Source organism: Ictidomys tridecemlineatus, chromosome 2 (genome assembly GCF_052094955.1).
Source record: "Ictidomys tridecemlineatus isolate mIctTri1 chromosome 2, mIctTri1.hap1, whole genome shotgun sequence".
Taxonomy (NCBI): domain Eukaryota; kingdom Metazoa; phylum Chordata; class Mammalia; order Rodentia; family Sciuridae; genus Ictidomys; species Ictidomys tridecemlineatus.
The window spans coordinates 16,891,348-16,917,808 of record NC_135478.1 but is presented as its reverse complement, the minus strand read 5'-3'; the positions used below and the strand labels follow the sequence as shown (position 1 = coordinate 16,917,808).

General features: G+C 43.1%; 1 protein-coding gene across 1 annotated transcript; it reads right to left on the bottom strand.

Annotated features, from left to right (window-relative positions):
• Positions 1-20,042: 20,042 nt before the first annotated feature.
• LOC101960405 (serine protease 44) lies at positions 20,043-24,593 on the bottom strand. The gene is made up of 6 exons (XM_078026414.1): positions 24,077-24,593; positions 23,655-23,815; positions 23,022-23,287; positions 22,103-22,263; positions 20,431-21,551; positions 20,043-20,120 (listed from the first exon to the last, which is right to left on the bottom strand). Exons 1-5 carry the CDS (start codon positions 24,338-24,340, stop codon positions 21,327-21,329), a joined length of 1,077 nt encoding a protein of 358 aa, XP_077882540.1. The 5' UTR covers positions 24,341-24,593; the 3' UTR covers positions 20,043-20,120; positions 20,431-21,326.
• Between the last annotated feature and the right edge of the window lie 1,868 nt (positions 24,594-26,461).

Genomic DNA, 26,461 nt, shown 5'->3' with positions numbered 1-26,461 from the left:
AAACTCATCAGGTGGGTAATTACATTCAGAATCAGACACTTGAATATTCATATTTGGGTGGTGAGCAGGCTTCGGGAAACCTGCTGTGCACCACCCACCCAAAGAGGTCTGTCATGATGCCATATGATTAGAACTCTGGGGAGACACTAGAAACCCAGATGCCCAGCTGAGATCAACATCTACTCAGCCCTAGGCATGCAATAATTTAATCCCCCCAGACTACATCCCCAAAGGTCCAAAATGTCATTTAGAGCTTGACCCCAGCAGCCAGAACTTCCAAATAGATCTTTGCACCACTTCTAACCAGCAAGAGCAGTGATCTAAGACATTTGCACAAAATCCCCACAAAAGGTACCTCGGACTTCCATCCCCCTGTACTTGTGAGTAGAGAAACCGACTCTTCCTAGCTACATCAGCAGGCAGAGTGGTAAAAAGAAAAATCCCAAAAGGGAGTTGGGTTTAATATCACTCAGCTCCAAGAGACACAGCCTAAGAACTAAAGGAAAAAAGAACAGTTGCGGATACGATGTAAATATTCAACTTCATCTAGATCCATGTAAAAATCTAAGTATTTTTAACACAGTTTCTTTTTAATTATTATTATTAATATGTTTTAGTTCTTTAATTAAAAATAATTGCTATATTTGATGATTGGCTCATGTACAAATATATACACGTTTCTGAGTTTTTTCCCTCCATTTAATAATTTCTGTTAGTATTTTGTTTTGTTTTATTTTCTAAGAGACAGTCACTATTTTTTTGTTTATTTGTTTCTTTTTGGTGTTTTTCTTTTGGTGTTTTTTGGGGGAGACTGTTTATTTTTAATTTTTTTGTTTTGTTGTTTGATGAGGGTTAGTGTAGCTGAGATGTTTAATTACTCTTATCCTCACCTATCCCCCTAATCTCTCTCTCTCTTTTCTACTTCTTCACTTCCTCCTCTGGAGGACATTCATGCAGGATCTTGCTTCCACTTTATCTCTTCTCACCTTTTTTATTTTTAATAGTTTTTAGTTGTAAATAATACCTTTATTTATTTTTATTTTTTTATTTTTATGTGGTGCTAAGGATTGAACCTAGTGCCTCGCAAGTGCTAGGCAAGCTCTCTACCACTGAGCTACAACCCCATTCCCTCTCCTCACCTTTTGAATATTCCAAACCCTCATACCCCAACTTCTTTACTATTAGTTTCTCCTTTGATTGACCTTTTCTTTAGTGTAGGTCTTCCCTTTGCTGGTTTTCTTTTTTTTTTTTTTTCATTTTCCTCCTCATGGAATATTTTGCTGAGAATGTTCTGTAATGCAGGCTTTCTAATTGTGAATTATTTTAACTTGTGGCTATCATGGAAGGTTTTTATTTCATCTTGTAAAGATATTTACCCAACCCAGCACAATGTAAAGAAAATGCAGCCCCATTAAAATTCCTTTATGTCAATGCAGAAGAAATAATTATCCCAGAAAATGGGTAGAAATACCAACAATGTGAAAAATCAAGGGAATGAGCCACCCCAAATAGCTCACAACACAACTGACCCCACTGATATCAAGAGAAGGAAATGCCAGAAAAAGAATTTAGAATAGTTAATTAAGATAGATAAACTGCTCTCTGAAATATAAGGTGGTCTAAGGAATGAACTAGAACTATATAAGAAGTAAAAGAACAATTCAATAAAGAGGTGGAGATTATGAAGTAAAACCAAACAAATCCTGAAGTGATTCAATAAATCAAATTAAAAGTTCAGTTGAAAGTATCACCAATAGATTAGACCACTCTGAAGAGATATTCTCAGGCCTTGAAGACAAACTATATCATCTTGAAAATGAAGTCAGTAATATGGAAAAGATGTTTAGTGATCATGGCCAGAGTATTCAAGAAATCAAGGATACCATTAAGAGACCAAATCTAAGAATCATTGGCATAGATGAAGGCACCCAAATACAAACTAAAGGAATACACAAGATATTCAATGAAATGATATCAGAAAATATTCCAAACCTCAGCAATAAGATGGAAATCCAAACACAAGAGGTATTTAGAACTCCAAGTGGACAAGATTTTTAAAAGATCCTCTAGAAGACCCATTATAATTAAAATGCCTAATATACAGAACAAGGATAAAATTCCAAAGCCATAAGAGAAAAATGGCAGGTCACATTTAGAGGTAAACAGTTAGAATTTCTAATGATTTCTAACCCCAGACCCCCAAAGCCAGGAGAGCTTGAAATAATATATACCAAACCCTTAAAGACTACAGGTTCCAACCAGGGTTGTTATAACAACAACAACAACAGAAAAAAAAAACTATCCTTCCAAATTGAATATGAAAATAAAAACTTTCCATGATAAGCAGAAACTCAAAGAATCATAACTTCTAAACCAGCACTATCAATGTTATTCAATGAGTTATTTCACACAGAAGAAATTAAATATAAAAATTGTAGCTAGTGTATGGATGAATCTTACTAGAATAGCTAATGGAAGGATAATGAAGTCTGAACAAAGCATCAGAAACAAATCAAAATTACAGGAAATTAAAAAAAAATCTCTCTACAATAACAATGAATGTAAATGGTCTAACCCCTTCAATCAAAAGATATCAATTATAGAAGAATACCTCAGATACAGTAGATTGTCAATAAATCTTTGTTGAATGAAAATATCATTATTTGCCTAGTGTTGTCATATTATATTGACTGACTACTGCATTTGGATGTCTGAATGTGTTTCTGAAATTTGAACTATTTATGCACAGATTCAAACATGTTCTCCAATAACGATTTATTTGAACTTCATTGAATATAAGAGTCCTATTTTAAGGTATATAATATAATGCAAAAGTATTTTTTTATCTTTCATAAAACAATTTTAATAAATTCAATCCTTCTTTTATACCCTGTGAAGAAAATGATAATATTTTTGCTGAAAAAGTAAAACTCAAAACCAAAATAGAATATCTTAAAAAAAAAAAGATATATGTTTACTGAATGGACCCAACAACAATACACAATTATATGTTTATAAGTGATTCACCTTACAGACAAAGACAGCCACAGGCTGAAAGTGAAAGGATGAGAAAAGGTATGGCATGCAAATGGAGACCAAAAGCAAGCAGGAGTTGCTACTCTCATAGCTGAAAAATAAATTCCAAGACAAAATTAATCTGAAGAAACAAAGAAAGTCACTTCAAACTAATTATAAATATTTATGCACCTAACAATGGTGTACTTACTACATGAAACTTACATGAAACAAATTTTACTCAATATAAAGAATTAAAATAACCCCAACACAAAAATACTCAAAGATTTCAACACAACTCTCTTACCAATACATAGGTCATACGGACATAAACTAAGTGAAGCCACCTCAAAACTAAAAACTGGGGCTGTGGTTGTGGCTCAGAGGTAGAGTGCTCCCCAGCACATGCGAGGCCCTGAGTACGATCTTCAGCACCACATAAAAATAAATAAAGTTATTGTGTCCACCTACAACTAAAAAATAAATATTTTTTAAAAGACTAAATACTGCTATTAGTCAAATGTATCTAACAGACATCTACAGAATATTTCATCCATAAACAAGTGAATTCACTTTGTTCTCAGCAGCACAAGGAACATTCTCTAAAACAGACCACATTTTAGGACACAAAGCAAGTCTTAGCAAGTACCAAAAAATAGAGAAAATTCCTTGAATCCTATCAGATCAGAATTGAATGAAACTAGAAATCAATAACAAGATAAAAGGCAGAATTATTTTCACACCTGGAGATTAAATAATATACTTTTGAATGAGAAATGGGTCATTGAAGAAATCAGGGAGGAATTAAAAGATTCTGAAGAAATTAAATATAAGAACAAATGTGAACAGGTATACAACATATTAAAATCTTTGGGATAGTATGAAGATGATTCCAAGAGGGAATTTTATAGCACTGAGTGCCTACATTAAAATAAATAGGAAAATATGAAATAAATAATATAGTGTTACACTCCAAGGCCCTAGCAAAGAAAGAATAAATTAATTCCAAAATCAGGAAAAGATGGGCAATAGTTTATATCAGAGGTAAAATTAATAAAATTTAGGATAAGAAAAAAAAAATTTGAAAGATCAATGCAGCAAATGAAAAATTGGCTCATTGAAAAGATAAACAAGATTGAAAACCCCTTAGCCAAAGTAACCAGAAGAAAGAGAGAAAAGAACCAAATCAACAAAATTCAAGATGAAAGAGAAGATATCAGCACAAACATTTCTGAAATCCAAAAAAACATCAGAAACTATTTTGAAAATTTATATTCAAATAAATAGAAAATCCTAGAAGATATTGACAAATTTCTAGACTGACATATATAACCTGCCCGTATTGAACCACGAGGACACAGACAACCTTAACAGAACAATACCGAACTATGACGATTTAAACAGCAATTAAAACCTTTCAACAAAGAAAAATCTGGGCCAGATAAATTCTCAGCCCAGTTCTACAAACTTTTAATGGCAATCATCCACAAATTGTCCCATGAAATAGAAAGGGAAGGAACACTCCCAAATTTATTCTATGAAGCCAGAATCACTCTGATACCAAAATAAGACAAAGGTACATCAAAGAATCACAACCATGGACCAATATCCTTGAGGAACATAGATGTAAAAATCCTTAATGAAATATTAGCAAACCACATTAAAGAACACATCAAGAAGATAGTATACCATCAACTGGGTTTCATATCAGGAATGCAAGGTTGGTTCAACATATGCAAATCAATAGATGTAATTCATGACATAAATAAATTAAGGACAAGAATCACATGATCAGGCTGGGGTCATAGCTCAGTGGTAAAGTGCTTGTCTAGCATGGGTGAGGCCCTGGGTTCCATCCTCAGCACAACATAAAAAGAAAAAACGAATAAATAAAATAAAGGTTAAATTCTTCCAAAAAATCACATGGTTATCTCAATAGATACAGAAAAATTCTTTGACAATTCCAGCACTTATTCATGTATAAAAAAAATAAAATAAAATAAAAGGAACTTACCTGGGTGGGGGTTGTGGCTCAGAGGCAGAGCACTCACCTAGCATGTATAAGGCACTACGTTCGATCCTCAATACCACATAAAAAAAATAAATAAACAAAATAAAGGTATTGGGTCCATATTCAATTAAATTAAAAAAAAAAAAACGGAACTTACCTCAACGTTATTAAGGCTCTCTATGACAAACCCAAAGCCAAAATTATACTGAATGGAGAAAAATTAAAAGCTTTTTCTTTAAAACTGAAATAAGGCAAGGATATCTACTCTTACAATATAGTTCTTGAAACTCTAGCCAGAGCAATCAGGCAAGAGAAGGAGATTAAAGTGATACAAATAGGAAATGAAGAAGTCAAATAATATGTTTGCTGATGACATGATCCTATATCTAGATGAACCAAAAAACTCCACCACTTTACAGAAGACTTTTAGACTGATAAACTTAGCAAAGTAGCAGGATACAAGACCAACAGACAAAAATCAATAGCTTTCCTATACTCCAATAATGAATCTGCTAAGAAATCAGGAAAACTGTCTCATGCACAACAACCTCAACAAACTATTTGGGAATAAATCTGAGAAGGTGAAAGACCTATATAGTGAAAACCTATATAGTGAGGAAAGAAATTAAAGACATTAGAAAATGGAAAGAACTTCCAGGTTCTTAGATAGGCAGAATCAACATTGCCAAAATGACTACATTACCAAAAGTTTTATACAGGTTCAATGCAATCCCCATCAATATACTAATGACATTCTTCACAGAACTAGAAAATACAGTCCTAAAATTTATGTGAAAGAATAAAAGACCCAGAGTAGCCAAAGCAATATTGAGTGATGCAGGAGGCATCACAATATGTGGTGTAAAGTTATCCTACAGAGTTATAATACCAAAAATAGCATGGTATTAGCATCAAAACAGACATGAATCCTGATAGAATAGAAGACAGAGAAAAAACCACATAGATACAGTCCTCTGATACTTGACAAAGGTGTAAAACATATATTAGCTCAGGGGTAAGACAGTCTTTAAACAAATGGTGCTGGGAAAGCTGGGTATCCAATATGTAGAAGAATTAAACTAGATACTTGTCTTTTAACCTGAACAAAAGTCACCTCAAAATGGATCAGACAACTAGGACATAGACCAGAACTTTGCTACTGCTAGAAGAAAACATGAGTTTAACACTCCAACATATTGGTATAGATACCAACTTCCTTAACAAAATGCCTAAAGCTCAAGAAATAAAGCCAAGAATCAATAAGTGGGATGGAATAAAATTAAAAAGGTTTTGCACAGCAAAGGAAACAAGTAAGACTGTGAAGAAACAGCCTACAGAATGGGAGAAAATCTTTGCCAGCTACTATTCCTATGATGTATAAAGAATTCAAAAAATCTAACTCCCAAAAAAACCAAATGACCCAAGAAGAAGATTTACATTAAACAGGGATGAGAGGTGGGAGGGAAAGGGAGTGAGAAGGGAAATCGCATGGAAATGGAAGGCGATCCTCAGGGTTATACAAAATGATATATGAGGAAAGGAGGGGTAAGACAAGATAATACAAATGGAAGAAATGATTTACAGTAGAAGGGGTAGAGAGAGAAAAGGGGAGGGGAGGGGAGGGGAGGGGGGATAGTAGAGAATAGGACTGACAGCAGAATACACCAGACACTAGAAAGGCAATATGTCAATCAATGGAAGGGTAACTGATGTGATACAGCAATCTGTATACGGGGTAAAGTTGGGAGTTCATAACCCGCTTGAATCAAACTGTGAAATATGATGTATTAAGAACTATGTAATGTTTCGAACGACCAACAATAAAAAAAAAAAAAGAAATGGGCCAAAGAACTAAACAAACATTTCTCAAAAGAAAAAATGCAAATGGCCAAAAAAATACACAAAAATATGTTCAACATCTCTAGCTCAGGAAAATGAAGATTAAAACTATATTGAAATTCCATCTCTCTCCATTTAGAATGGCAATCAAGAATACAAATAATATATGCAGGTGATGATGTGAGAAAAATAGTATACTCACATACTGTTGGTCAACTGCAAATTAATACAACCACTTTGGAAAGCAGTATACAGATTCCTCAAAGGTCTAGGAATGGAACCACTATATGATCCAGCTATCCCACTCCTTGGTATTTATCCAAAATAACTAAAATCAGCATCCCATAGTGATACAGGCACATCAATGTTTTTAGCACTGCAATTCACAATATCCAAGTTGTTATGGTAGCAATGCAGATGTCTATCAACTGATGAATGGATAAAGAAAATGTGCCATATATATACACAATGGAGTTTTACTCAGCCATAAATAAAAATGAAATTATGGCATTTGCTGGTAAATGGATGAAACCAGAGAACATGAAGCTAAGGGAAATAAACCAGATTTACAAAGTTAAGGGTTGAAATACCTAGGAATAAATCTAACCAAGGAGATAAAAGACTTCTACAATGAAAACTATAAAAATTGAACCAAGAAACTGAAGATCTCAGAAGATGAAAAGACTTTCCATATTCATGGATAAGCAGAATTAATATTGTTAAAAAAGCATATTATCAAATGCAATATATAAATACAGTGCAATCTCCATTGAAATAGCAATATATTCTTCACATAACTAGGAAAAGAATCCTAAAATTCATGTGGAAGAATAAAAGACCCAGCATAGCCAACGCAATTTTAAGCCAAAAGAGGCATCAAATTATACTACAGAGATATAATAACCAAAAACTGGTTGGTATCGGCATAAAAATGGACACATAGACCAAAGGAACAGAATAGAAGACACAGAGACAAACCCATACAAATACAGTTATCTGATCCTTGATGAAGGTGCCAAACACATACAATGGAAAAAATGACAGCCTTTTAAACCAATGGAGCTGGGACAAGTGATCATGTATATTTAGAAGAATGAAACGAGACCCTTATCTCTCACCCTGCACAAAAATCAACTCAAAGTGGATCAAAGACCTTGGAATTGGACCAGAAAGTATGCAACTCCTAGAAGAAAATATAGGGTCAACACTCCAGCTTTTAGGCACAGGCAATGACTTTCCCAATAGGACCTCCTAAAGTTCAGGAAATAATATCAAGAGTTAATAAATGGGTCAGCATTAAATTTAAAAGTTTAGAATGGGAGAAAATCTTTGCTAGCTACTCTTCTGACAGAGGATTAATATCTAGAATATATAAAGGGCTCAAAAATCTTTACATCAAAAAATCAATTAACCCAATTAATAATGGGCAAATAAAATAAAGAGACACTTCTCAAAAAAAGAAATTTAAAAGGCCAACAAATACATGAAAAAATGTTCAATATCATTAGCAATGAGGGAAATGCAAATCAAAACTACACTGAGATTTCACCTCATATCAGTCACAATGGTAGCCTTCAAGAATACAAATAATAATAAATGCTGGAGAGGATGTAGAGATAAAGGAATACTTTTACATTATTGGTGGGACTATAAATTAGTACAACCACTATGGAAATTAGTATGGAGGCTCTTCAAAAACTAGGCATGGAACCTCTATATGACCCAGCTACAACACTTCTCAGTATTTACCCTGAAAAAATAAAATCATCTTTCTATAGTGACACATGCATACCTATGTTTATAGCTGCACAATTCACAATAGACAAACTATTGGACCAACCTAGGTGTCCATCAATAGATGAGTGGATAAATAAAATATGGTATATATACACATGGAATTTTACTCAGCCATAAAGAATGAAATTATGTCATTTGCAGGAAAATGGATGGAAATAGCAACAATCATGTTATATGAAATAAGTCAAACTCAAAAAGTTTAGGATCGAAAGTTTTCTCTCATATGTGGAGCCTAGAGAGAAGAAAGGAAAACAAAGGTGGAGGTGGATTTCCTAAAATCAAGGGACAATCAACAGAGAAAAAGGACCAAGGAATGGGAGGCAGCAGGGGGAGGGGAATGCTAAAGAGTGATATTGACCAAAAAATAAATAAATAAAAAGGAAGAAATTTATTTTTATTATAAATTTTTTACAAGAGTGATATTGGCAAAATTTATATTGTCACATTATGTGCATGTACAAATATGTGATAATTCTATCAATATTTCCAACTATAATGGACCCAAAAATATTGTCAATGGTTGAATATTTTCTATCATATGCAGAAGCTAGAACAAACTAAGGGGGTAGGGATGAAGGGGAAAGAATCATGAACATCAAAGGGAGCTAAATGGAGTAGAGGAAGAGGATACAGATTGAAGAGGGATGGTAAAAGGCAGGAAATGGAGAGTGAAATTGACCAAAGTATGCTACAAACACGTATGAATATACCACAGTGAAGTCCACATTTATGTATACCTATAAAGCACCAATTTCTAAAAAACAATAAATGAATAGAAGGAATTCCTGTAGAATACAGGAAGGAGACCAGGAGGGGAGAATGGTGGTGAGGGAAACAGAAATAATGGGGATGAAAATGGAGCAAATTATCTTCCATGCATGTATGATTGTGTCAAAATGAACCCATATGTTATGTATAACTATAATGCACTAATAAAAACATTAAAACTGAAAAAAGAAGCTATGTAAATATTCATGTATCCATTCATTCATCCACCCACCAAATAATTCCTGAACACACAATCTGTTCTAGGCCTGGAGCTACAGGATGGAAAGTAGGGCATGACTAGACAGAGGCCCCCGAAATATTGGATATTTGGTGGTGGAGACAGAGAAAGGAACAGGGGCCTTTCAAAGTCTGGGGAGCCCAGAAGAAAGCAAGCTTCATTACACAGCCCAGTACAAAAGGCAATCCTTATTATTGGGATTAACCAAGGAAGAGAAAGAAAGGAGGGAACAAGAAGCCATACTGACATCCCCAGCACAGGGAACAACATAGAATAGACCCAAATACCTCTGAGCATGACCTAAGACTTACAGGGTAGAGATGTAACCAGGTGGCATTTGCAGTCAGACTTTTCCAGTTCCAGCCTGCCTAAGGTAGCAGGTGGGGCCCTTGTAGGCTGCCCACTGACACCCTCTGGTAAGTGGGAGCTCTAGCAGTGGACAAAGGGTGGGAGGAGGCAAAGGCTGGATAGTGATCCGAAGCCAGCCACAAAGCTCACTGGGACAGTAGCTGGCAATTGAGAAGAGCCTGTGCATGCTCTTGCTCTCCTCTCTCTCTCTCTCTCTCTCTCTCTCTCTCTCTCTCTCTCTCTCTCTCTCTCTCTCACACACACACACACACACACACACACACATACACTCTCACACTCACACTCACAGGCACGTGTACACACACACAAACACACACACACACACACACACACACACAGTGAGCCCCTCCTTCCTAGCCTCCTTCCTGTGGGTCCTCTACATGTAAGGCCCAGCCCAAAGGCCATCCTGTCTCTGTAGGGCACCCCTGGGACAGGCAGAAAGGAGAGGTCCCAGGGTGTGTGATTGTGCCACATGCCAGGCTCTGTCCCTCATGCTACCTAAAGAAATGATATCTTAATCAGTTTTACTGCTAGGATTAAAATACTTGATGAGAACAACTTAGAGGAAGAAAGATTTATTTTGGCTGATGGTTTTAGAGGTTTCAGTCCATGGTCAGCTGACTCCATTGCTTTGGGTCTGTGATGAGACAGAACAGCACAGAGGAAGGAAAGCTGCTCAGCTTGTGGCAACCACAAAGGAGACAGAGAGAAAGGGGCCAGGGAAAAGAAATAGCTCCCAAGGGCACAACCCTAGTGAACTCCTTCCCCCAACAAGCTCCCAACTCCTCCAGTTCCGATAATGCCTTCAAGTTATCAATACATTGATGTTGTCAGATCTCTGATGATCCAATCATTTCCCAAAAGCTCCCCCTCTATATATTGTTGCATGGGGACAAGCCCTCCTCATCTGAGTCTTCAAGTCTTTGGGGGATAATTCAGTACAAACCATAATAGATGATGATGTCAGAATCAGGACCACAGACCACCCTGGCTGTCACCTTCCATAAGATTTCAATGGGGGCAGACAAAATCCTCCTCACTGGCTCTTTCAGAATTTAATGGAAACCAAGAATTTCATATTTACCTAAATGGTGACCCAGTTTTCCACAGAGGTGATATATAATCAAACACCCCAAGTGAATAGAGCTTCAGAACACACAGGGCACATGCCAAACATTTATTCAGTTCACATCTGAAATCACCAAATTCAAAACTGTCTCAACACAACTTGGGGTGTCCCTGATGAGGCCACTAGGGTACAGAGGACAGGATGCAGACAAGGGTGCACAATGAGGCCCATTCACAGATCTTCCCTGGGGTACAGGGCAACCTACACCAGCCTCAGACAGTTGAGCCAGATGTGCAGTCTCAGGCCTCACCCTTCTGTAGGGACCTGGCAGCGCCTCCTTCATTCCTTCTGAATTTTATCCCACAGGCTGGTGTGACACAGTCTCAGGAAGACCCTGAAACCAGGGCCAAGTCTGGTGTTAGTTTCACAGTGGTGATGTCTCTCCTTTGGCAGATGTTCTCCCAGGTGTCCCTGAGTCATCAAGCTCCCTGTGGCAGGCCTGCTGGCTCTCTAGCCCAGGCACAGAGGTGCCAAGGCAGGTGAGCACAGCACCAGGCTGGGACACCTTGCAGGCCACAATCTTCCTGCCAGTCTCCACTGTGAGGCAACCCAAGGATGAAGGATCCCAATCAGAGTTTGAAGAAAGGACATTGAGAAGGAAAGAGAGGTTGGAGGAGAGGCCTAGTGGGAGACCCACAAAAAGAAGGGGAGTGGGCCCGAGGGATCACATGGTCACCAGGATGGCCTCAGGTAGCAGAAGACATATGAGTAGCATATAGACTCCCATGTGATATATATGAGAAGCCTGATTTACAGTGAGGTTCAACCACTTCTTAAAATAGAAAACCTCTGTGTAAACAGCAGGTAGGAGATCACGACCACACATGTAGCCCCAGCTCACGACACCTATCTGGATCCACGTGTTGTTAACTTCACAGGCAAGAGGGCCCCCAGAATCTCCCTGGAGAAAGAAAAACAAACAAACTGCAGGGATAGAAGAGGTCCTCATCCGACCAGGCAGCACGCCACCCGAGGTTCTGGGGAGAGAGACATGCACAGGGCTTTCTTCCCCAGGATCCCCAAAGGCACTGCCAGGCTCAGGTTCTCATATTCTCAGGGGAATATGAGATTTGACAGAAGGAGGTTGATGTGGGAAGTTGAACATCCCCTGAGAAGTGCTACTCTTTCCTGGTGTCCAGGGAAGAGGACACGAGACACAAAGCCAGCAGGGCCTACTACTACACCTGCAGTAAACTGACTCACTTTGGGTGCCCCTACTCTTCCACTGCTGCTGACCCCTTCCTCATGACCCTTGCCAAAACCACCCATGCGCTTGCAGCTACAGGAGAACCCCTGACGGAGAAGACAGCAGGCAGAGCCCACTACAGCTTCAGGCCAATATCGATGCCTATCAGTCAGTCCTTAAAGGAACCTTAAATATTTTGAGGATCACTTCTGCATAAAAAGGGCCAAAATTCTCATCTCTTACCCTCCCCCCATTTTTCCCTGATCAAACTCACCTGTCCAACCCCCTCTGTTCATCAGCTCCACTACCTTCCAGACTGGGAAATATCCAGACCCTGCTCTTCAAGTGAAACTCGGCATGTCCTGTCCCAAACCTGCTCCACTAGCCCCACCACCAGTCACCTCCAGAGAAACCCAGGGTCTTCCTCAGCCCCTGCCTCAACACCAGCGCCCTATGATCTTCACCCTTCCACCTCAAATACATGTCCTATGGCTCCTTGCTGCCCCATACCCTGCTTGGGATCAAATGGTGATCCCTAGATGATGAAAACTGCTCTTAGGCTTCAGTCTAGGCACCACACAACCAAGAAAGTCACTGACTTAAAAGACAAATCTGATCACACTCACCCAGGCTCCCTCCCAGTCCTGCCTGAGCCAGGCTAGAACTTGGCCCTGCACCCAGGCTCACTCTACCTCCCCACCCCACCCACTCACCTCTCTGGCCACAACTGCTACCCCATTGCTCTACATGTTTAAATCATCCTTCAACTGAAGATCTGCCCCCAGACCTCTGGGACACTGTACATGCTGAGCCCTCTCCCTACATGAAGACTCTGGGCCTCTCACAGAAGTGACTGATTGTGGGGACAGTGCAGTAGGTTTGGGAAACGCCAGGCTGAGTTACTCTTGGAATGTTTCAGAGTTTTGAAGGTAGCAGAGCTGATGGATGGATGGGGTTGGGTACATGGGTTCATAGCAGGGAAAAATCATCCAGTAGAGGTAAAGACTTTGGCCCTCTCTCTGTACAGGTGATAATCAAAATATTCAGGGTTCTTGGAATTTCTTCTTTGTTCATTCCAACAATAAAATTCTTTCCAATACATGCAAATATGCATCTGATAAGACTAGGCCCAAATTCCTCCTCCTCAGGGACAAAGCTTGGTGGAGAGGGAAGAACATGGGCCTGAACAACCTTGAATTGATGTCCTTGGATCTCCCCTTCCCCATATGGATAGTAGGCACTGTGTCTGTGTTGCTGAGTCGTGATGTGGGTTAACTGGGGATCATTTGGACTAGGGCTCACACTGGTGGGGTGAGTGCTGCACAGGAGAGCTCAACTAGTGAAACACAATGTGGACATCACCCAGCCCACCTTCAGCACCCTAGCAGTGCCCCAGACAGCCAGGACTGCTCCCTTTTGAAGGAACAGGCCAGACCAGCTAAGAGAATCTAGGGAGTCACTCCCTGTGCACCTCCTTAGCTCAACTAGGAGTGAATAACTTTCTCCTGAGAATAATATACTTTTCAGTGGACACTCAACACACAGGCAGAAAGGGGCCACATACTGACCCAGCAAGGACTACGCCGTTGCACATCATGATAGCCACAGATCATGCCTTCTCGGACTGTGTGTTTAGGTACTCCAAAATAGTCCTCATACCTTTTTCTACAAATCTTCTGGGAAAGTATCTTTTGTTCAGTTTCACGAAGAATCATTGGGCGAACTAAAGAAACACAATTTAGGAGTAAGGGATCAGCACAACTGGGACAGGACAGGAGCCTTTGGTACACACTCTGGGTGCTCATCAGGGTGTTTACACACAGCTGCCCTTAAAAAAAAAAAAATGCCTCCTGGAACCAAAAGGGAACTCAGACCCAGTGTGGACACTGAGAGGAAGCAGCAAAAGCAAAATCAAGACAGAAAAAAATAAAAAATTAAAAAGAAAAAAAAGACTAAGAAATAGGAAAAGCTTTATCATCTTGAGAAATGACAACCAAGTATCAGTGGTAATGGTGAAAGATGTTCTGAACCACTACATCGCCTTCTAGAATAAAGGTTCTCAGACAGCTGGATGGTTCACCTGTACCATCATTGACAGAGTTACTGTCTTGGCTTGACCTATGTCCCTGGGAATAAGAAGCTCAACCCTCTAGGTAAAGCCTTTAAAAACCTCTTAAATTGGCTAGCAGCTCTTGACCCCAGACTCAAACGTACCCTGGAAAGAACCCACCATACCTGTCACCCATGCCTCCAGGTCCTGATATACCAATCAAAATTCCTAAAACAGTTGTAAAGTATTCACTGTCTACCTATTCTCCCCCCTCATCCCTTACCCAATCCACTAGAGAATCACTTCCCAACTCCAAACCACTAGGCTTCCCCGCCTCTGCATCCTGGTGAAAGGCTCACCATTCCTTTCCATGCGGCCCCATCCGGTCACCCAGCACAATGTCTCAGCATTCACTGTGAAAGGTCTTTCAGGCAGGCATATAGGCTGGATGTATGGGGAATAATTCACAGGAAAGGCCAGCAGAGCAATGGCAATGTCATTTGTCAGGTTTTTAGTTTCAAAACCTTGATGAGGATAAACATCTTTAACGGGAACCATAACGGCGTTCTCATCAAATTCATTCAACTTATTGTTTCCCAGTATCACCCTGTAATGCGTTTGGCTGTGGGGAAAGGACATGGTCTTCATAGAGATCCAGAGGGTCTACATTCCCTGTCTACACATTCCAGGTGGTTCTTGGCCTGAACCAATTTCCACTGTGAGCCATCAACCACTCCCCTCTCTACAAACCTTATCCCCTCCCACACCAAAACCACTATCGTCAGAAATTCTCCAAGTGTGGTTTCCAGGCCAGTATCCCTTGAAAACTTATTAGAAATACAAATGCTAAGGTCTCATGCCAGACTGAATAAAAATTCTGGGGCTATTACCTGCTTCTGATGAGGAAGAAACCCCAGAGATGGGGACAGGACACAGCCTGATTAGGGGCCAAAACCCAAAGACCCAAATACTCACCTAAGCACGCAGTGGGCAGCAGTGAGCACTAACCGGTTGGTGATGAGGGAGCCTCCACATACATGTCTATTATAGGACTGCAGGCTCACCTGCCAGGGCCACTTCCTCTGTGGGGCTTTCTTTCCACCGTATATCCTCATAGTTCTATGCCCACATGCTGGATGATTTGGGAAAGAAGGTACTAGAAGTGAAGCCATTGTCCCCCAACCCCATGACCACAACACACAGATGCCCAGGTGGATCCACCTGTCACACAAGGCAGGTGGATGTCCTCTCCCTCCCACTTTCAAGACAAGATCTGGCTCCATGCTCCCTAGTCTGATTGTGTTCCCTTTCAACTCCCAGGCAGGCCTGTATAACCCTGGCACCAGAAGCTACCTGAAGGAAGCACATCTGGAAATGGATTAGAATCCCCATTGGATTTCAAGAATGGTCCCACTGTGGGCTGTGAAGTAGCCCCAGATCCTGGAGCTCCTGCTGGGGCTGGAGCTACAGCAGGATGTGGAATCTTTGGGATTTTCAGGTGTCTGGAAGAAGCTGGGGCCTCTGAGCCTGCCAGGGTCACTGGGGACTCTTCCTGGGGTCTATAACCCCCACCTGAAAAAGAAGAGAGCAGCAGAACAGTGCTGGCAGCTAGTCTGTGTCGCCTCCCGGGCTCCTGCCTGTGCCCCAATACCTGACGGCCACCTGCGCCCACCTGGAGAGCGTGGCCTGGTTGCAGCACCGGCTGAGGCCCCACTGAGCAGAAGCCCGAGAAGCTGAAGCCACAACAGGAGGCCCAGGAAGGGGATGCCATCTTCACGGTAGCTCAGGGACGCCATGGATCTGTCAGCTCTCTGTTGCGCCCCCGTGCGGAGGGAGGCATAGTACCTGCCCTTGTGCTTGGCAGCAAAGACTCTCCAAGCATTGCCTGCTGTGTCCCCAGGCTGGGCGGGGCCTCGCGGGCCCAGCGCTGCTGTCCTTCATATGGGAATGAACCTCAGTGTGTCAAGAAGCCCATCGTTTTCCAATACCATACCCCCACACCTGACAACCTCCCACCATAGCAGTTTTCCAACTTTCTTTTTAAGGTCTCCTTGCTAAAATAATACCAATATTAATATCAACGATATAAATATGTAGCTGCAATCCATGTACACCGACTATGCATGGAACCACAGTCCAGGTCAGATAAGGAGTTATGCCAGTCCCCGTGAAACCCTTCTGTGTGCCCTCTGTGAAGCTATTTCCTTCCATTTTCAAAGGTAACCATTCATCTGAACTTTATGGAATTCCTTGTGTTTCTTTCGAGTTCTTGCTTCCTTGGACAATACACTTTGGTTTGACATGACTGTTTTGTATTTTGTATACCTGTACACACACTTATGACTGCACTTTTACCCTCAGTCCCTCACACCTCCTCTGTTGAAGACTCCCAGGCTGTTTGTCCCCCTCAAGTCTCCCACAGTCTGAACTTAGTAGGTCCCTCTGCCTCCTCTAATTCCTGCAAATCAACAGTGGCACTCAATCCCTGTCAACATTATAGCAGGTGTCACATTCTGTCATTAGGAGACACCATGTCTAGGTGGCCTCCTTTTGTGACATTACAAGCTCTTGAGGATCATGCTTTCATGCACTAGTTCAATTGAAAATAGTGATTTCTTTCTTTTTTTTTTCGCTGCAAACATTTTAATGATTATTGTTGAGCATACATTTTGGAAATTTTTTACTTCAAACTGCAACATGTTAAATAAGTGTTTATAATATACAAAGAAAATACAACCAAACATAAAACTTGCTTTAAGTGTGCCTTGCACTTAGGACCAGTGTTTTCCCCCGTTGATATATCTTTATTTTTGAGCTGCACATACTCATTTAAGAATTTGATCTTTATAATATGGCATTTAGGAAATAAAAATATACTCCTACCTCAAAGAAATAAAAAGGTTGTGCATGATTATATGCCAAACAAAAAGAGAGAACACTAGAATACTCTGATAGTGCAGGCATCATTAAAAAGGAAAAGAAAAAGCTTGAGATGCTCATTAACTCTGTGTTTTAAGGAAGCAGTATTTTTGACCAAAAGTAGCTTAAAAGCCAGCAAAACAGATCAGTGATGGCAACTATAGTGTGTGGGGTATGAAATGACAAACTTTACACAAATACACTGTTAGAAATTTACCAGTGAACACTGAAGATCTGAGAAGCTGCTCTTTGGAACAGTCAAGTAGGACCACCTTATTCCAGTCACAAAAGCCCTTGTAAAGCAACACAGTGTTCTGTGCTATATACTTGCTGGCTGAGTTGTTAAAGGATTGGTTTTATCATTAGCAGCTAACAAACTTATTCCACATGTTCTTAAAGCCTTAATGATGGAAACAAAGGCAAATGTCATTAGCGTGGAGGATCATACACTTCTCTGCACACAAACACAAGAGGCTTCACTAATATTTTTAAAGTCTCTGATGTCTCCCATTGCACTTCAAACTCAATTGAGATGAAAGCCTTTCTCCATTGTAGCAGCTAGCAAGCGTTCTCTCATGATCTCCTCTGAAGAATTTGAAAATAGTGATTTCATCCTTGTGCCATTTTGTGAAAAACTTTTAAAGATTTTGAGTGTTCACATATTTTAGAGGTTTCAATAATTGCAGTTATTATTGTTCTTGTGGAAGATTAGAGAACATGGCCATAATGTTTTACATCTCTGCCCACCTACAAATGGAATTCTCTTCCCCACCCTCAATGAATCTGAGCTGGCCTTGTGACTTGCTTTGGACAACAGAATGTGATAGAAGGGAAGCTGGGCACCTCCTGAACTCAGGTGCTAAACATCCTGGTAGCTTCTGCTTTCCCCTACCTGGACACTGACCTGAGGGCACCTGCTCAGCCTAGGGAAGGATGAGAGGCCTTTGAAAGAAAACTGAGGCACCCCTACCCATACACCAGGTAACCCCTCATGTTGGAAGGCCATCTGGGACATCCTGGGCCCTAATGAAGCTTCCTCATGGATGTAGTCTTAGGAATGAGCTCAGACTAGACAGGCAGAATGGCCTAACCAACCTTTGATACTGTGAGAAGTACTGTTGAATCCTGCTACTCACAGGAGTGAAGTTCTACAAAGCCATCATAATGCTGGATGAGCGAATACGTGTTCCTCTGTGAAGACACCCTCACTGCATACACTCTAGGAATTCACCAGATTTGTGGCCATCAGTACTACAGCTCATGCCTGATAAAGCCGCTCCAACATACCTGTTTCCTTTACAAGGCACATTACAGTCTTCTTGCACTTAGGAACACTAAGCAGTATTTCCATAATACATGTGGGGTGCTTTCAAACAGCAAAATTGCCAACAAAAGGCATAAAAGTGTAAAGAATGTGGAAAAAAAAGATGACAAAAAGAACACTTGTTTACAAAAGCTGAAAAAAGCAACAAAAGCATCACACTCCAATCTCAGCTAGGAGCATGTGCACCATTCAAGTGTTTCCATGGCTCTGTGCACATCCACCATGACCACAAACACTGTATTGACTTGGAGCTTCCAAATAAACCTCAGCCAAATAGTGAATTTGAAAATAAGAATCTTTAAATAATGAGGATCAACAAGAATATATTGTGTTTCAAACCACTGAGTTTGGGGTGATCTCTCACACAGCAGTAGATCATTGACATACTTCCTGAAGCTTGAAATCTCCCAGGTAGTATGTGAGTTGCCTAAACACTGATATAGAGTTGTGTGCAAGGTTGATGAGCATGTCCTTGGGAGGTACACTTGTAAGGAGCAAGTGAAACAGAACCGGGCCTTAGGAGAAGTCGAGCTATAAGGCAGTTGCAACTGAGGTCTCCATTGATCCTACAAGAAGCCTTTCCAGTTCATCCTGTATGTAGGGAAGGAGTCCAGGCCTTTCAATCTCTGCATACCAATCACTTGATATAGGCTGTACTGCAAAGGGATGGCATCTTTAGGGAAAGTTTTGCAGCTGAGCACACTTCTTATGAAATTGCAGCTGTGAGTCAGTATTTGCTGCCCAAGGTAGCAGATGGGCCATCACAGGCTGCCCACTGATACCCTCTGGTAAGTGGGAGCTCTAGCAGTGGACAAAGGGTGGGAGGAGGCAAAGGTCTGGAGAATGATCAGCAGCCAGACACACAGCTCACTGGGACAGTAGCCTGGCAATTGAGAAGAGCCTGTGCATATTCTTGCTCTTCTTTCTCTCTGTCTCTCTCTGTCTCTCTGTCTCTCTATCTCACACACACACACACACACACACACACTCACACACTCACACAGGCACATACACACACAGTGAGCCCCTCCTTTCTAGCCTCCTTCCTGTGGGTCCTCTGCTCCTAAGGCCCAGCCCAAAGGTCATCCTGTCTCTGTAGAGCACCCCTGGGACAGGCAGCAAGGAGAGGTCCCAGGGTGTGTGAGTGTGCCACACACCAGCTTTTGACTCTCATGCTACCCTGCTCCAGACTATAGATCAACCAGAATTTGAAGAAAGGACATTGAGAAGGAAAGGGAGGTCAGAAGAGAGGCCTAGTGGGAGACTCAGAAATAGGAGGGGAGTGGGCCAGGGTAATCAATAAAACTAGGTCCAGATTCAATGATGAAACTCCACCCTAAAGAAATGATGTCTTAATCCGTTTTACTGCTAGGATTAAAATATCTGACGAAAACAACTTAGAGGAAGAAAGATTTATTTTGGCTGATGGTTTTAGAGGTTTCAGTCCATGGTCAGCTGACTCCATTGCTTGGGGCCTGTGATGAGACAGAATAACACAGACAAGGAAAGCTGCTCAGCTCATGGCAGCCACAAAGGAGACAGAGAGAAAGGGGCCAGGGATAAGAAATAGCTCCCAAGGGCACAACCCTAGTGAACTCCTTCCCCCAACAAGCTCCCAACTCCTCCAGTTCCCGATAATGCCTTCAAGTTATCAATACATTGATGTTGTCAGATCTCTGATGATCCAATCATTTCCCAAAAGCTCCCCCTCTAAATATTGTTGCATGGGGACAAGCCCTCCTCATCTGAGTCTTCAAGTCTTTGGGGGATAATTCAGATACAAACCATAAGATGATGATGATGTCAGAATCAGGAACAGAGACCACGGGCCACTGGCTGTAACCACTCATCATTTCAAAGGGGGCAGACAAAATCCTCATTTTGGCTCTTTCAGGATTTAATGGAGACTGAGAATATCATCCTTAGTTAAATAGGGACCCAGTTCTCTACAGAGGAAGTTATATGGAAGCAAACATCCCAAGTAAGCAGAGCTTCAGAACACACAGGAAACTCTCCAACAAACATTTATTCAGTTCACATCTGAAATCTCCACACTCAAAACTGCCTCAACACAACTTGGAGTGTCCCCCAATGCAGCCACTAGGGCCCTGAGGAAGAGGTGCCAGTCTGGGGTGCCCCGTGGGGCCTGTGTGCCACAGGCTACCCACTCACAGAGCCACACTGGGTACAGGGAAACCTGTGCCAACTCCAGGCACCAAGCCAGATGCTAAAGTCCCAGGCCTCACACCTCTGCAGGGACCTGCTAGGGCCTCCTTCACTGCCTCTGCAATCACCTTGCAGGTTGGTGTGACAAAGTCCCAGGGAGACCCTGAAACTAGGGCCAGGTTCGGCCTTCCTTCACCGTAATGAATTCTCTCCTTTGGCAGATGTTCTGCAAGGTGTCCCTAAGTCACCACGCTCCCAATGGCAGGTCTGCTGGCCCTCTAGCTAGAATCAGTTCACCCATATTCCCAGCAGGCACAGGATGGCTGAGGCAGATGAGCAGAGCACCAGCTGGGACACTTCATAGGCCCCAGTCTCCCTGCTGTGCTCCATGTGGATCTCCTCAGGGGCGATGAATCCCAACCAGAATTTGAAGAAAGGGCATTGAGAAGGAAAGAGAGGTCAGAGGAGAGGCCTAGTGGGAGACTCAGAAACAGGAGGGGAGTGGGCCAGGGTAATCACGGGGTCACCGGGATGACTACACACAGGCTTAACATGAGGAAGTTTGCTGAGTCCAGACAGGAAGCCCGGTTCATTAGAGTAACTATCCAGTCCCTGTAGAAACTAACTTCTGTATATATACCAGGATAGCCAAGGCGACCACAGCCAATGCCCCAGCTCACAATTCCCACCTGGATCCATGTTGTATTATATTCACAGACTAGGGGGCCCCCAGAGTCTCCCTGGAGAAAGAGAAAAGAAACAAATGGCAGAAATGGATTCGATCTACATCAGAGCAGGCTGATGGTACTTCAAATTACTGGCAAACGGGGCACACCTGTGGTGTCCCCAGGCACCTGCTAGCTCCTAGTTTCTGTGAGCATGAGATTTTGGAACTGAATATTTTAACAAATAAAAATTGTCTATCTACTGAAAAATTTGTGCTCCAAAAAAACTATATAAACAAAGATAATGCACCTACTCTGGGACAGAAATGAATAAACTGCTCACCCAAGTGCATTGCATGTCACATAAAAGTGGCTCAAAACATGGAACTTCATAGTATAACGTGCTTGATTCACCACCACTACCCACCCGCCTTCCGGCCAGGCAGAATCCACTACTCTCTCCTGAAGGATTATGTCAGGCTAACTCAGGAGAGTCCTGGTGGCTTGTCCTCACACACCATTAACTTGAATAAGGGTTAATGGAGGAACTAGGGGACCACCCAGGCTCTTTTGCCTGAGGGGAAGAAAACTGTAATGCAGAGCAGCAAGGGGCCCATGAAACTCACCTGGCAGGAGTCCTTTCCTTCATCATTATAGCCACAGACCGTCCCTTCCTTGGTAAATTGAACTTTAGTTTTTGTCCTTTTCTGAAGCAACTCATTACATTTCTGGTGACGAATAATGTTTAGCTCAGCCTCCTGAAGCTCTTCTGATGCCCTTTCTGTATCTATAGAAAGATAATTTAGGAGTGGATCTGCATGAATGAGACTAGACAGACACAGTGGTACTAACTCTGAGTCTCAATTCAGTGTGTTCACACACAGGCATCCTCTTAGGAACTGGCTATTGTCCCCAGCTGACCCTGGAGGAAATGAGGTCTAACACTGACATGAGTGTAGGATGATGTTAAGATCCAAACCAAAGCAAAAGTAAAAACAGCCCAGGAGAGGGAAGCCAAAGTCTTGTCAGTCTGAGAAATAACAACCAAACTCTGTCACTCTAAGTATCACCAGGGTGTCCTGTGTATCTATAAAGCAACTTTACTTTCTAGAACAATATCACAGACTCTCAGACACATGGTGCCCCAAAGGTACCAAAATCCCAAATGTCAAGGAATAGGAGGTCCTACAAGCCCACTGAGAGTTTCTGGCCTCTTCTCACAAACAGGAAGCTCCTTAGCTATCAAAGCAGATACTTTTGTGGAGGAACAACTAAAATTCAGACAGCTCATCAGTCCCTTACTTAAAATCTACCCTTGAAAGAACCCACCATGCTTGACACCCAGGCCCCCAACTCTTGACAAACCAACAGAAATTCACAGTTGTTAAATTACTCCCTGGCAGCATCTTGTCCCCCCTCCTCCCTTACCCACCTAGTACAAAATCTACCTCCCTGTCCCTCCCTTTAGCTTGCACACCAACACCAAGCTGCCAGGTATCCTCCTCCTGGGCCTAAGGTTGTTGTAGTCCTGCTTTACAATCTCACCTAGCTCGCTTAGCTTGCCCCATCCGGTGACCCAGCACAAGGTATCAGATTCTACCAAGAAAGACTTTCCAGGGATGCATACAGGCTGAATGTGTGTGGAGTAATTCACAGGGAAGGCCAGCATAGCAAGTGCAATGTCATGTTCGATGATTCCAAGAGGAGAGTAATACTGGTGGATGACAATGTCTTTGACTGGGATCTCGACTGACGTTGGGGCTTGATGTTTCAGGTCTTTGTCCCCCAGCTTCACTGTGTATTCCAGATGGCTACGGAGAGATCCTGAAGGGTCTACACACACACTTCCCTTCCACACAGTCCAGGTACTTCCCAGCCTGACCCCATCCTTACAGGCCAGCCATCTGCCACTCCCTCCCTCCAAACCACATTCCCTCCCCAACCCTTGACCACTCTAGCCAGCAGTACTCCAAGTGTGGTCACCAGACTAGTATCACCTGTCCACGTGTCAGAATTGCAAATCCTCAGGTCTCATCCAGAATAAATAAAAAACTATGGAGGCTCTCACCCCATCCCCCTTTTCAGATGAGGAAGAGGAAATTCTTGGTGGAGGACAAGACTAGCTCCAGGTCACACAGCCCGATCAGGAGCCCAAGCCTCTGGGCCCCACTCACTCACCCAAATATGCAGTGGGCTGCAGTAAGCACGAACTGATTGGAGATGAGGGAGCCTCCGCATATGTGTTGATTATTGATCTGCAGGCTCACCTGCCAGGGCCACCTTGTCCGCACGGCTGGCCTTCCACCAACTATCCTCATAGACCTGTGGCCACATGCTGGAGCAGATCAGTGAAGGGAGGGCTGAGAGTAAAACCTGAGCCAGAACCTCAAACCCGGAGGAGCAAGCCACGTCCCTCAGACCCCAGGGCAGGTCCACATCCCTGAGACTCCTTGGGGAATGGCTGTGTCCCCTCAGATCTCAAGGGCAGGCTGGGTAGCTCAGAGCCCGCACCCAGCACCCGGGGGGACCGCAGTTCCTGCATCCTCCTCCTGGACCGCAGGGGTCCTGATCACTCGGGCCAGGCAGTCTCTGCGTCAGGGTGTGGCCGAGAAGTCACCTGATGGGAATTCAGTCGTCCTGGAGGAATCACCGTCACCTGAACTAACCACCATAACTGTGGGCCCCGTGGCCACGGGCGGGGTCAGCAGCATCTTGTCGGTGGGCGGAGGGGACTCCGAGGGGTCGGAGGGGTCGGAAGGGTCGGAGGGGTAGGAGGGCGCGGAGGCCGAGCGGGCCTCGCCAAGCCGTGGCTGCAGGAGCAGGAGCCAGGCCAACAGGCCCAGGAAGCCGCCCCTGAGCGCCATGGTGCGCCAGCCCTGACGCGCCCCCTCGCGGCCGCACCGACTGCCGGTGGCGGGAAACGGCCCCGCGCCCGCGAGGCGAGGCGGTGGCGGCGACGACGGGCGAGGACCCCGCCGAGGGAGTATGGCTTCCTGGGTTTCCCCTGCCCTCCTTCCCGCCAGGACCGAGGGGCCGGCGCTGCTAGAGTGGTCGTCCTCGAGGGAGACCGCCGACTAAGGCCGCGCTCCCGACGCCCCGCCCCGTCCACGGGGGCAACGCCGGCCGCAGGGGCGACGCCGCGCACCCGCGTCCCGCCTCGCGCTGCGGACTCCCGCGCTGCTGGCCTGAGCCCAGGTCCCCGGGAGCGCGGCTCGGGAGCTCACCCCCCCACCCCCGGCCCCGTCCTTACCCTGGGTTCCCGCAGAGATCGCCACGGCCGCCCCAGCAGAGCCACAGGCTGGGGTCCGAGATCGCCCGCCCCGACTCGGTGAACCCCTCCACAGAAAGGCTGCGCTTCCCACCCGCAGCCGCCCGGCTAGCCAGCCCCCGCCACCTTCTCCGTCGTGGATATCCACAAGGGAAAACGGCTCAGGATCGTTAGCAGATGGCAAACTAAAACCACAGACAAGATGGCACTGCCCGCCTTTCCGATTGGCAAAACTGAGGAACGGTAACAACCCCAGACACTGACAGGGATGCAGAGAGGTTGGGTCCCTCGTACGTGGTGGTACAAATGTGAAATATTCCCAGCCAGTCTGGGAAACACAGGGAACGGTTCCTCGTAAAACAAAATATGCAATTATATACGATCCAGTCCTTATACTCCCGGGTCTCCCTACCCGGAGAAATAAGGATTTCTGCTCACACGCACAAACCCATTAAGCTGTACAAATGTTTATAGTCTTTTTCCGCAATCGCCGACCTCTCGAATCACCCTGTACTAGTCACCCTTGCCTCTCAAGGAGGTATGCATTCTATCCCTGGGATCTGTGAATGTCACCCCACATGGACAGCAGAATGTGGTTCGATTAAAACTCTTTGAGATGGAAGGACTATCTGGATTATCCAAGTGGGCCCACCGTAATCAGAGGCTTTCTTAGGTGAGGGAAGCCAGAGAATCCAAGTCAGAGAAAGAAAGGTGCGATGCCAGAAGCAGAGAAGAAAGAGATTTGAGGATGTTTCACTGCTGGCTTTGAAAATACAAGGGACCACAAGCTCACTTGAGTCTGTTCATGCTGAGAAGAAAAAAAAAAACTTTCACACATGATTAGCATATTCATGGGACATATATCTAGACATCAGCACAGTAAGAAAGACAAAAATCATTTTGGTACAGAAGTTTATAAAGATATTGACCTTTCTATTGTTTTAGAATCAGGACTAGATAGGGTACCCCTGTTAACTTTTTTTTTTTATTTCTTGAGTCAGTTTTTCCTCCTGACTATGCTATATAAAAATTATCAGCCACTAGAAGCAAGGCAGAATGTTGGGTTTTGTTTTTGCAATCCTTCCTTGTGGCGAAGATCTCCCATTAAGGCAGATTTGACCAATAGAGTTGCTTAGCAATTCTCTGATTCAGAATCATTAATTCAATATGTTCTGTTATTCCAAATAACACAGGAATTTATAGTTTATTCACATAGGATAACAAGAGGGGCCATTTAATACATCAAGAATTCCATGGTAGAATGCAAAATTTGGCCATGATGCTTTATAGCTCCTCCTATCAAAAGATGGAGTCGGGTACCGATTGTAGTTACACACACCTGTAATCCCAGTGACTTTGGAGGCTGAGGCAAGAAGATCACAAGTTCAAAGCCATCAACAATGAGGTCCTAAGCAATTTAGCAAGACCCTGTCTCAATAAAACAGAAAAGGGCTGGGCATGTACCTCCGTGGTAAAGTGCCCCTGGGTTCAATCCCCAGTAACAAAAGAGAGAGAAGAGGTTGGGGAGTGGGGGTCAGGTTGTGGTAGAAGCAGCCTTGTCAATTGGGCTATAATGCCCTGGCAAGTCCCACGGTGCTAGAGTTTGTTGTGGTGAATCAAATTGCTGTAAGGAGTTTCTGATATGTCCCAACTCAGGCCTATGGTAATAGATCTCTGCAGTTCTAGAGCAAGACCATACTCTCTGAAGTAAAGGAAC